General features: G+C 30.4%; 1 protein-coding gene across 1 annotated transcript; it reads right to left on the bottom strand.

The window, feature by feature from the left end:
* Positions 1–588: 588 nt before the first annotated feature.
* On the bottom strand, positions 589–4,564 carry LOC111809174 (calcium-dependent protein kinase 17). The gene is made up of 5 exons (XM_023695554.2): positions 4,340–4,564; positions 3,143–3,980; positions 2,744–3,040; positions 1,510–1,935; positions 589–1,285 (listed from the first exon to the last, which is right to left on the bottom strand). The coding sequence occupies exons 2-5, from the start codon at positions 3,732–3,734 to the stop codon at positions 1,023–1,025; spliced, it is 1,578 nt and encodes a 525-aa protein (XP_023551322.2). The 5' UTR covers positions 3,735–3,980; positions 4,340–4,564; the 3' UTR covers positions 589–1,022.
* Between the last annotated feature and the right edge of the window lie 6,923 nt (positions 4,565–11,487).

Raw genomic sequence — 11,487 nt, forward strand, 5'->3', positions numbered from 1 at the left:
TTGTAGTCCAACGGTTAGGATAATTGCCTTCCAAGCAATAGACCTGGGTTCGACTCCCGGCACACTTATTTCTCTTTTAAATTATTTCCTTTGTTCAAAGTTGAGGGATTTTTCTAAAACTAATTTAGCATATTGTATATGAAATATTACAGTAGTTTGTGTGATGTAATAATCTTGCTAAGTAAAATATGGCTTCTAAATATTATTTCTAAGGTATAAATTAAATTCAAAATGAACTTTTTCATCATAAATACCAAACTCCATGACCTTTTAAAACTTATTGAAAAACTCCTAAAAAAATTTTAAAAAAATTAATAAACTTTTAAACTTTCACTTTGAAGATATGTAAAATAAAAAATAATTTTGAGTCAGATAAATTTCTAACATATTAAAAAATTAAGAATCAAACTGATATAAAATTAAATTTTATATCTCATATATGCTAAGTTTGTAAATTTAGATATTATATCAAATAGTTAAGAACTTATTTAACAAAAATTTCAAGGACTAAACGACAAACCTAAAAGTTTCAACTCAAATATTCATCAATGAAGAATTTCATTGGGGTAATTAATTAATGCCAATTCCTAACAAAATCAAAATCAGATTCACAGCTTTATAAAGATTTATGATTAGAAGATCTAGTAGTCATGTTCGTTCATTAAATAAAAAGCTCATTTCTTTTTCCTCTCAAACTCTAAGACCACACCCAAACGAGGGAAAAGAAATCAATACACTCAGCCTGTAACTAAATTTCAGCAACAAGGCTAGAGTGAGTTAGGGGAGTTGTCGAAAGGGCCGCCAAGTCAATGCACAACTCACATTTCGCTTACTGACTACTTCCAAATATAACAAGCATCACAGTCCCAATACCACCTCTTTGAAAACTACGAAACAAGAAACGAGAACAGGTTTCACTTTCCTGAGACTGAAACATTGAGCAATCTTGGTATCATCCACTGCTTTCGGCATTCCTCGGTATGACTCGTTGGTAGGTGAATAGTTATAACGTAACGAAAATGTTAACAGACAAGTGATAGCCTAAGGGATGGAGTTGTTGGGATATGTGTGCATGATGCCCATCGTATAACTGATTCGGTCACGATGAGATTAAACTGATCGAGCTCGCCAAGTCCGATTGAATGATTCCTTTTGCTGGGAATGTTGGTTGCTCTAGACCCACCTAGTCCTCCCTTTCGAGTTTCTTTCCACTCCATGTCTCCAAACTTGTGCTTGGCTGGAATTATGGGTTCTAGCAGAAGAGAGAGCTTTCTCTTGATTGGTTCTGCATTTTAGATAACATGGTCCATTGTAAGACTAAATGATATTCAGAGAAAGCTCGATTAGTTCTTGCTTTGAACGAGCTATTGATAGAACTCCAAACATGAAGGAAATTCCATCCAAAGGCTTTTCTTTCATGTTTGTTCGGAGTTTTTCTTTTTCATTTTTTATGACCTTACCATATAATCAATAAAATGAAAGGGGCTTAGAAGTGAGAAAAAAACACACCTTCAAGAAGAGCTTCTGACAGTGACAAATTCGCTTTGAAACTGATCGAACCGTTTCCTTGATCAGCTGTTGAACATGGACTGAAGAAGGTAAAGCTGGGAAGCTTTGGAATTGGGGATGAGAATTCAGTGGCTGCATCTAACTCAACACAACTGCTGAAAGAAAATCCTCCGGGAACAGAACTAGGCGTGTCACCGGTATCCAAAAGGAACGAAGAGAATGATGATTTGCACGTGAATACAGGTGAATGCCCCATTTGGTCCTCACAAATAACAGCAGTTCCATCACTGAAGCTAAAATCCTGATTTCTAACGATGAATGGAGCGGGCAAAGAACTTATGCCCGTTTCCACCCATCTGAAATCTCGGGCATCCAACTTTTCCTGCTCTTGAGATACTTGGGCAGCATCTTTCATCCATGAATGAGCTACAAGAAACAGAAAGTACTATTTTTTTAGAGAGAAATTAAGATCAGCACATTTTGTTTGCATGTAATGCTTGAGCTTATTCCAAAATTGAAAGATAACACTAAGCCTAGGTTAATATATATCAACAGGAAAGCTCAAGGACTGAATTTGTCTGCCATGTTCCCATTCCCAGACCCTGCAGAAAACTAGGCAATGTTACAGCTAGGACAATCTATGGCTTTTGGACAGCCTTCCAACACGATGTTTGGCAATGCGCCAAAAGAAGATGCATCTAAGGGATCCAAGAAACAGAAATAAATCTATTGGTCCTCTTCTCTAAGTGATTGATTGTTGCTTTGTGAGATCCCACATTGGTTGGAGAGGAGAACGAAGCATTCCTTATAAGAGTGTAGAAACCTCTCACTAGCAGACGCGTTCTAAAACCTTGAGGGAAAGCCCAGAAGAGAAAACCCAAAGAGAACAATATCTGCTAGCGGTGAGTTTGGACTGTTACAAATGGTATAAGAGCCAATCACTGAGCGGTGTGCCAGCAAGGACGCTAGCCCCCAAGGGGGATGGATTGTAAGATCCCACGTTGGTTGGAGGGTTGAACGAAGCATTTCTTATAAGGGTGTGGAAACCTCTCCCTAGCAGACCGTTTTAAAACCTTGAGGGGAAGGCCAAGAGGGAAAGCCCAAAGAGAACAATATCTGCTAGCGGTGGGCTTGGACTGTTACATGCTTTGTCTCACGTTTTACATGCTTTGTCTCACGTTTTACTTAGTTATCTAAAAAGAAATCCAGCCAAATAAAAAAATCATAAGATTACCTAGAACCTCCTTAGCAGTGAGCCGCTTTGATGGATCCATACAAAGCATCCTGGTGATCAAGTCCTTGGCAGATGTCGACACATTATCCCAAAGATTAGAAGGAAAACGTAAATCTGCAGCTCTAACAGCTTCGAAAATTCTTGATTTCGTCTTACCCCAAAACGGGGGCATCCCACTGAGAAGGATGTAAAGAATAACTCCAGCACTCCAAACATCAGCAGCTTGGTTATAGCCTCCTGCAAGGACTTCTGGGGCGATGTAAAATGGACTCCCAACAGTACCATGCAAAAACTGACCTGTTTTCAGAGAACAAATGCTCATAATATATAATTTGAAGGATGGTTTTCTTCAGTTTATGTTAAATACTAATTGGAGATGAAACTTGTAGATAAGCTTACCAGGTTTGATATAGGTTGCAAGACCAAAATCTGCCAACTTAATTGGAGATGAGGAGGAGGTTGTGGCTAATAGAATGTTTTCTGGCTTTAGATCTCTATGAACAACACCATTCTCATGACAATATTTGACCACTTGGATTAGATGCCTAAAAATAAACCGAGCATCAGATTCCGAAAACCTGCCATGCTTCTCGAGCTGGTGGAAAAGCTCCCCACCAGCACATAACTCCATTAATAAGTGCACACAATCTTCCTCCTCGTACACTGCCTTTAGATTTACAACATTTGGATGCCCCGACAATCGAGACATTATTTCGATCTCAAGCTTAACACTTCGAACATCATCAACTGTCATCAATTTATCCTTGGCAATGGACTTGCAAGCTAACATCTCACCAGTCAGCCTATCAGAACACGATCGAATCACACCAAATTGTCCCCAACCTAATCGTTCCCCCAAAACGTACCGATCTTTTAAATTTGCAACTAGGGTAGTTTCTAAAATTGTTTCACTAAGGCTTGAAACTTTGAAACAGTTGTAGAATTGTACAGATTGCCCACTCTGATCACTTTCAGTTTCAGCTAAGTCCATACTAGGGCAACAGAGTTTAATGGCAGGACAGCTGAATAGAACCTCACTAGTATATCCTCAACTATCAAATCACCCTCGATGATGTTTCAGAGAATGTTTCTGAAACATCTGCCCATGAAAATTACAGAACAAACATAGAACAATACAGAGTCATAACCTCATCCTCGACCAACCAGGTTGAGCTAAGACTACCAAGTTAATTTGGCATACGAAATCCAGGTTTAACCATCAGCTTCCAGGTATAACCTAGCAAGTAAGGCGCAAGAATAACTATTCAGATAGCTCAATTTCCCCAAAATTTATCAGAAATCAAAATTAATAATTCAAACACACAACATCATCGAAATTCAACAAATAATTAGACACAAAATTTCATTCCATAAAAACACTACCAGAATCACGAGCCACTAAAACAAAATTCAAACTCAAAAGTTGAAAAAACGCCCAGAATCACACACGCACTTCAACTACAGATGAAAATCGAAACAGGCCAAATTCGGATCATAAGAAGAATCCAAACACAAAAACAACGCCATCATAAGTCCAGAGTGAGAAAAAATAGTTCAAATACGAGAAAGAAAAAGAAAAAAACACAAAGGGCGTACCAGAAGTATAATCCGAGCTCGATTCTTTCGCCTCCTTCAATCAAATGACTTAAACACACCAAGAATCAGAGTTGAAAAACCGGAAAATCAAAGGAACTGAAGAAATAATAGAAAGGACTCATCGAAATGGCTTCGTGGAACAAGTCCAATCCATCAAACCTGCATCGTTCAAACCCAGTCTTCATTTTCCCACTATTTCAAAAAGGCTCTTCTTTCTTTTACCTCCTTCTTCACCGGCTACCGGCTGAACCCGACCCCATTTCCCCCCACTTATAATTAATTAATTAATTATAATATATAAATAATCATTACATAAAATAAAAATAAAACATAAGCCAGATACATAAAGAGAGAGGGAAAAAGAAATCACGCCACAAAAGTTTGCCACGTGTCGTCAAGTTGTTGTTTATCCATACAAATAAGCTTAGCAAAATTACGGTTTTATCCTCACATGGACATGTGCCCAAATGATGGCCTTGGTTGCAATACAACTGGAAACAGCATTACTTTATTATTTTATTTATTTATGAACATTATCTCTCCTTTTTTAAATTCAACGACACTTTTATGGATACTATTATTTCTCATTTTAAAAAATAATAATAATTTGCTCAATTTTAATATAAAAAATTTATAATTTTACGTGATTTATTTAATATATATTCATTTATATTTGTGCTCGGGATAGAAAACGAGAGAAGAAAATGAAGAGAGATTTCTCCGCTCAGCTAAAAGTAATCGGGATGTGGATAATATTATCCGTTCCTATCTCCCCGACTCTTACTTAAATCTCTGTCCCGGCTATTTATATTTAAATGTATAAATATCAAAACTCAAAATATATATTTTTTTTTTCTTAAATTTTATATTTTTTAAAAAATAATAATAAATATATATTGCTGTTTTATACTCAGGTATGACGAGAGTTTTGTGGGGAACTTTTAAACTGGATGGTCACAGTACAGTAGCTGTCACATGACATGAGCTATAACACATCTCTGTCATGTGATGTTGCCACGTGGAAGAATATCAGTGGCTGTCGAACCTTTTGATTGTACGTCCTCGTGAGATTAGTACTACACGAACCCACTCGAATGGGAAATTATATATGTTTCCATAAATAAAAATAAAAATAACATTTTGTATCAAAATGTGCCTACATTTGTAAGGATATTTTCGGGAAAAAAAAAACACAAGATATATTTAAAAAAACGAATTTATTGTTAAATTATATATACATATATTTATTTTAATTTCATAGTTATTTTTTCTCTAATTAAATTTTAATAATAAAATTTCAAGTCATTAAATTGTAATTTTTTCTTAATTTAATATTTAAAAATAAATAAATAGATTTTTCTTTTTACATAATAATATTTTATTTTTTATTAAAAATAAAATTTTGAATTAAATAATTCAAACAGTTGGTGATTTAATTAGTTAATATGTATAAAAAATTAATGATTCGAATAATTAAATTAAATCTAACAAATTTCTTTGACTTTATTAAACTATTCAACTTGGTTTATAATAAATTAGGTCAAAGGTTTTGACAATCTTGCGTCTATTTTAAAGATCAAATGAATATGACCAAATTAAATTGACTTCCACATTCCAGAAATATTTGACTTAGAAGTTGAGTTCACTTTAGGGATATGGATTAAAAAAATATCTCAATCCATCCACGTAAGCTTTTTGGTTTTAATAATGATTCGTCACTATTCTAGAACAAGAGTAATACTCGCAATCATTTACAAGGCTTTTGAGCGCCTTAAATTATCTTAGGGTTTTATCAATTTAAATCATAAACTGAATTAATTCATATAATTCGGAGTGAATTTAATAATTTGAAACATAAATTAATATAAATTACATAAATTTAAATTAATTAAAGTCGGTAGGAACCAAAATTGGATTAAAATGAAAAAAAAATAAAGTAGAAGTACACACAAGCTCGATTGGGTTGGTGATTGAATGATCCAAATAGATTTCATGTTGGTTGAGTTGGTGACTGAATATGGGAATAGAGTTCACAACCTTAGTTGGATTGAGTTGGATCATATTATTAATTTTTTTTTTAAAAAAATTATTTATCTACAATACATATCACTGTAATAACGAAAACGCCCTAAAACTCAAATATGAAATATTTACAACTCACAAAACATTACTATTACATCGGTTAAAAACGTCAAATATTCTTAATAATTTTAAGACTAAATAAAAAATGATATCTAGATATTTGCCTTCTAATCAAATATCAAATATGATATAATACAGGTAAACTATAATTTAATACTAAATATCCTCAACAAAATTGTTACTACTTTTTTTTCAAAAGTACCCCTTGAATTTTAAAAAATTTCATTAATACCCGACTTTATATATATATATCATTACTTTTAAAATTGTGTTTAAAAAAATACCCATAAATTTATAAAAGTAGCATTGATATCCTCTTATCTTTATTAAAAAATAATAATAATAGAATCTTATTGTCAATATATAGATGGAAACGGTCTATCCACACCATACAGATTATCTAAGAACGTTTAATGTTAATTTGGAAAGTTTCTGAGTATTTTTAAAACATGTACTAACCGTTAAAATATTTTTTAATTTTTTAAAAAATTTAAAAGTATTAACAAAACCTTCCAAAACTCAAAGATAGTTTTTGAACACTTTTGAAAGTCAAAAGGTGATTTTAAAACAAAATATTAACGTTTTCCATAAAAAAAAAAAAATACTAACCATAAAGTATTATTGAACTTTTGATTAAAATATATATATATATATATATATATATATATATATATTTTAATTTTTAGAAGTTATATTTTTTAGATACAGTATTTTTTATTTATTTATTAATTTAGTCTAATTTTAAAAATAGGAAAAAGTTGGATTGAATTAAATTTAAAAAAGAAAAAAAAAAAAAAACAAAATGGGGGAGTTTAAATTTTTTTTGGTTAGGTTTGAGCCGTTAAAAGAAAAGGAGAGGTTTGAGGAATTTTGAAGATTATGTCGGAGAGGGAGAGACACGGAATAAAACATAAGGATATGGGAAACGAAAGGGAGCGGGGGATGTGTTTGATTTTGTTCCCTTTTTTTGTGAATCAAATTCTCTCAGGTGTATGACCCATGACGACCCTAATATTGGATAGACTCGATTCAACCTCGTTCTTTGTTCGATTGAGAACGATCATAATTAACTTTTAAACTGAATATTTCAAATGATGAGATTGCTATAAATAGCACGGGATGTCAAATACATATTTTTGTAGGAATGAAATTGAGTTCTTCAAGTGAGACTTTCAGTCTTGGCAAATTGAGCATCACTTTTGTCATTTCTAACCTTCAAGCAATTTTTGTGGTGGCATCTCAGCCCTTCAATAAAGTTTTGATCACATTTAATCGTGTAGTGACTCCTTACTCTTAAATAAGATTAATAGTTTTGATCACATTTAATCGTGTAGTGACTCCTTACTCTTAAATAAGATTAATTTAATTTTAGTTTTATTTCTGGGTTGATCTGAATTTTTGTACAATAAGGTGTTAATTTTTTTTTATTGCTTCGATTTTTACGTTTAATACGTCTCTATCATATTTTTATTTTTCAAGATATAATTGATCGTATGAATGTTAGTTTTTATTCATTATAGATAAATTTTGGGTTGGGCCCTTAATGTCCCCAATCTGTTAGGGCCCAGAAGCTCTTTTGGGCCTAACAGACGAACCAAAACAAAGTATTACACGTTTTATTTAATTTCTATTTTGATTTTTGTATTTATATTTGAAATTACTTTTTATTTTATAAATAAAATCCATGTTGTTCATGGATGTAAACGTTGCGTTTTGCAAGCAACGTGCAATATAAGATTCAGTAGAAAAAACAATATTTATACAAACTATTCATATATATTAAATTAATAAAAATGCCCCATAAATTTTTAAAATTTTTAAAAATATCTTTAAATCTTTTAAAAAATTAAAAAAAAAAATCCTTATTATTAATTTTGAATCAAAACTATTAAGATTTTGTGTAAAAAAGAATTCTTAAACTTTGAATGGTATTGCAAAAATACGTTAAATATTCGTTAATACCATATTTAAAAAATAATCACAAAATTTTAAAAATAACATTAATACTATTTAACCTTTATTAAAAAAAAGTTTATAAAAATTTGATTGTCAGTGTACGGAAATCATCTACCTATGTCTTAAAATCATTTCCAAACTTTTTAATTTTTTTTCTAAAAGTTTAAGAATGTTATTTTTCGAAAATTTATGAGTATTTTTTAAACATGGTAATTCCGTTCCGGTGCTAACGGAAAAATGTATATTTGAAGATTTTAAAATATTTAAAAATATTTTTAAAGTTTTAAAAAACGTTTTAGGATATTAATAAAACTTTTGAAAATTCAAGAGCATGTCTGAAATACTCAAGAGTACTTTTAATTTTTTTTTTTAAGAGTATTTTAAAAATAAAAATATTAATAATTTCTTTAAAAAATAACTATATCTATTAATTTAAGGGCGTTTATTTTTTGTTTGGATGAGTATTTTTATAAAGTTAAGCCTTAAAATATAAAATTATATTAAAAAAAACACTATAAAACACACTAAATAGACAACAGTTTTGTTTTCTTAAAAACATTTTTAAAATACTGAATTTATTTTATGGAAATTGATGTAACAAAATTGTTTATTTATGATTTATTGTTGAGATATTGAAGTACATGTATTTATTACAATAACAAAGGAAGGTAGAAAATGTTCCTCAATTATCAAATAATTGATTAATATAGGTGGTGGGGGCAGCTTTGAATCTTTGGCATCCACATGTAGAAATTGGTCCACATTCTTACAATTATTTATTTTTGCCTCTATCATTACGTCCCAATCTCGACCAAAAAGATTCACCGAACTCATACCGATTTTTAACTAAGAACGGAATAATTGATAAGAGGTAATTTGTAAACGAAAAAGATTCGTACACTAGTCATGTAACAGCAAAAGTCCACTGTCAGCAGATATTATTGAAAACACATCTGCTAAGGAGGAGTTTCCACACATTTAGAATGAATGTTTGGTTTCCCTTTTCAACTAATATGAGATCTTACAAATCACATCATCTCAAGTCACTTCATCACCTCATTTCGTTTATTGATCTAAAGTGATATTTGCATGTTTTTAACTATGAACTTTATTTATTAAGAGAATGAGACGATCGATAAGAGATAACTCAAATGGAGTAGCCTATTAACACGAAAAAGTTGTACACTAGTCGTAATAATCTCGAGCCACTTTATAACGAATCTCTTAAATAAATAAATTAATCGTTGAAACACGTGAAAACCTTTATTTTAATAAAATTAATAAAATTGACGAGCGAAGACTTTTAACTCTTTTTTGGTTGAATTTGTAATCACCCCACTTATTATTATTTTGAAAAATTGATGGTTTTTATTTTGGGAATCTTAATATTAAATAAATAAATAAAGGTCATATGGCTCACCCACGTGGCCTATACCCATACGCCATGTCGGAACTTGGAATAAAGATTGCACTGTTGTTCGTTTCAGACAGGTGGGACAGTGGGTCCCACCATAACAGACCGACAACATTTCCATGGCTTCCACCTGTCATCATACAACATTTAATGAGCCTACATGCCGTGTCTCCCCTACGGTAAATTTTCTTTTACTTCCTTGTTGGGTAATTTATATATATATATATAAAACTATATAATATATGGTGTGGCTTCCAATTATTTCTTTGGTAGGGCCAATGTTCTAACTTTACATTGAAAAAATGGGGGAAAAATCCAAACTTTAGGAAAAATATTATCCAATTATTTTTTTTATTAATAGCGAGGTGGAATATGATACGCTCATTTTCTAACTCATTATCATTAAAATAGTCATTGAAAATATTATTTATTTATTTTTAATTAGTTGTATTTTATTGAATATAAGGTTGCTCGATCGATCTCCAATATGTTACTTGATTTGTTTTTTTGCAAAAAAAATACATCAACGATCTCAATTCTTATTTGAGACCACATACAAGTGTGGATGATCCTAAAAACTTCAAAATTAAAAATATTTAATTTGAAACAATTTTATATTAGATGATGTCGGTTAAAATAAGTCAAATTAAACCCAACTTTTAAATACTAATATTAATTTTCATGCATAAAAATATACGACGTGAATATATTTATAAAATATATAAAGGAAATGCTAATGAAAATTAAAATTAAAACGTGTTCCGATATAATATTTGGAGAATATATTATTTATGAAATATATCTTAGATATTATATATTAATATTATTTCTTTTATAATTTGATTTATAATATATTTTATTTTATTTTCAATATTTAATTAGTTTATATTTTCGTATTAGTTGCTAGCTTGTATCCTATTTAAAGCTTAGGAATATGGACGAGAATACACACAAAATAATGAAATAATTGAAATAAGATAAAAAAATTTCAAAATAGTATTTAAATAAATACATAAATAAATAAAAAGCTATATTTCTTTTAAGAGAAAAGAAAGGGTTTGTACTTACAACGCATGTGGAGAGGCAATGAAAGGATTATAAAGGGAATGGATGGAAATGATTAGACGATGGAAAGCATATTATAAAATACAATTTCGGAAAGTGCTAATTTCCTCAATATTATAAAATAATAAAAAGGCAGTGATAGAGACTTATTGCAAGTTGGGGAATTGCAATTATTATTATTATTATTATTATTACGTATTTTTTCATAATTTCAAAAATATATTTTGCTGATAAAATTATATGATTCTATAATTTTAATAAATTTATTGTACACTCCAACGTCACGTTTATTAAACCATAAATTTATAAGATTAAAAAATCATAATAAAAATGTAATTAATGAAAAGTAAGATAAAATGGAGTTACGTCAAAATGATTACTTTAATGAATGTTCATATGAGTACTTTAATAAATATATATGTATTTATTATCCACTGCATACAAATGTAAAAGTTAATTTCAATTCTACACTTTTTTTTTACGTAGAATAAAAGTCAAAATTAAATGGGTCGGGTGAAACTATAATTCAAATCTTGCTTTCAAACTCTCTTTCAAAATCTGTCTGTCTTGT

This window comes from Cucurbita pepo, chromosome 13 (genome assembly GCF_057944985.1).
Source record: "Cucurbita pepo subsp. pepo isolate OVF chromosome 13, ASM5794498v1, whole genome shotgun sequence".
NCBI classification, from domain to species: Eukaryota; Viridiplantae; Streptophyta; class Magnoliopsida; order Cucurbitales; family Cucurbitaceae; genus Cucurbita; species Cucurbita pepo.

Excerpts from the sequence above, each read along its gene's own strand:
- LOC111809174 (XM_023695554.2), bottom strand. The coding sequence starts at position 3,734 with ATGGACTTAGCTGAAACTGAAAGTGATCAGAGTGGGCAATCTGTACAA. Across the intron at positions 3,041-3,142 it reads TGCAACCTATATCAAACCTG|GTCAGTTTTTGCATGGTACT; the intron begins GTAAGCTTATCT and ends CTCTGAAAACAG. Across the intron at positions 1,286-1,509 it reads GTCAGAAGCTCTTCTTGAAG|AACCAATCAAGAGAAAGCTC; the intron begins GTGTGTTTTTTT and ends TCTAAAATGCAG.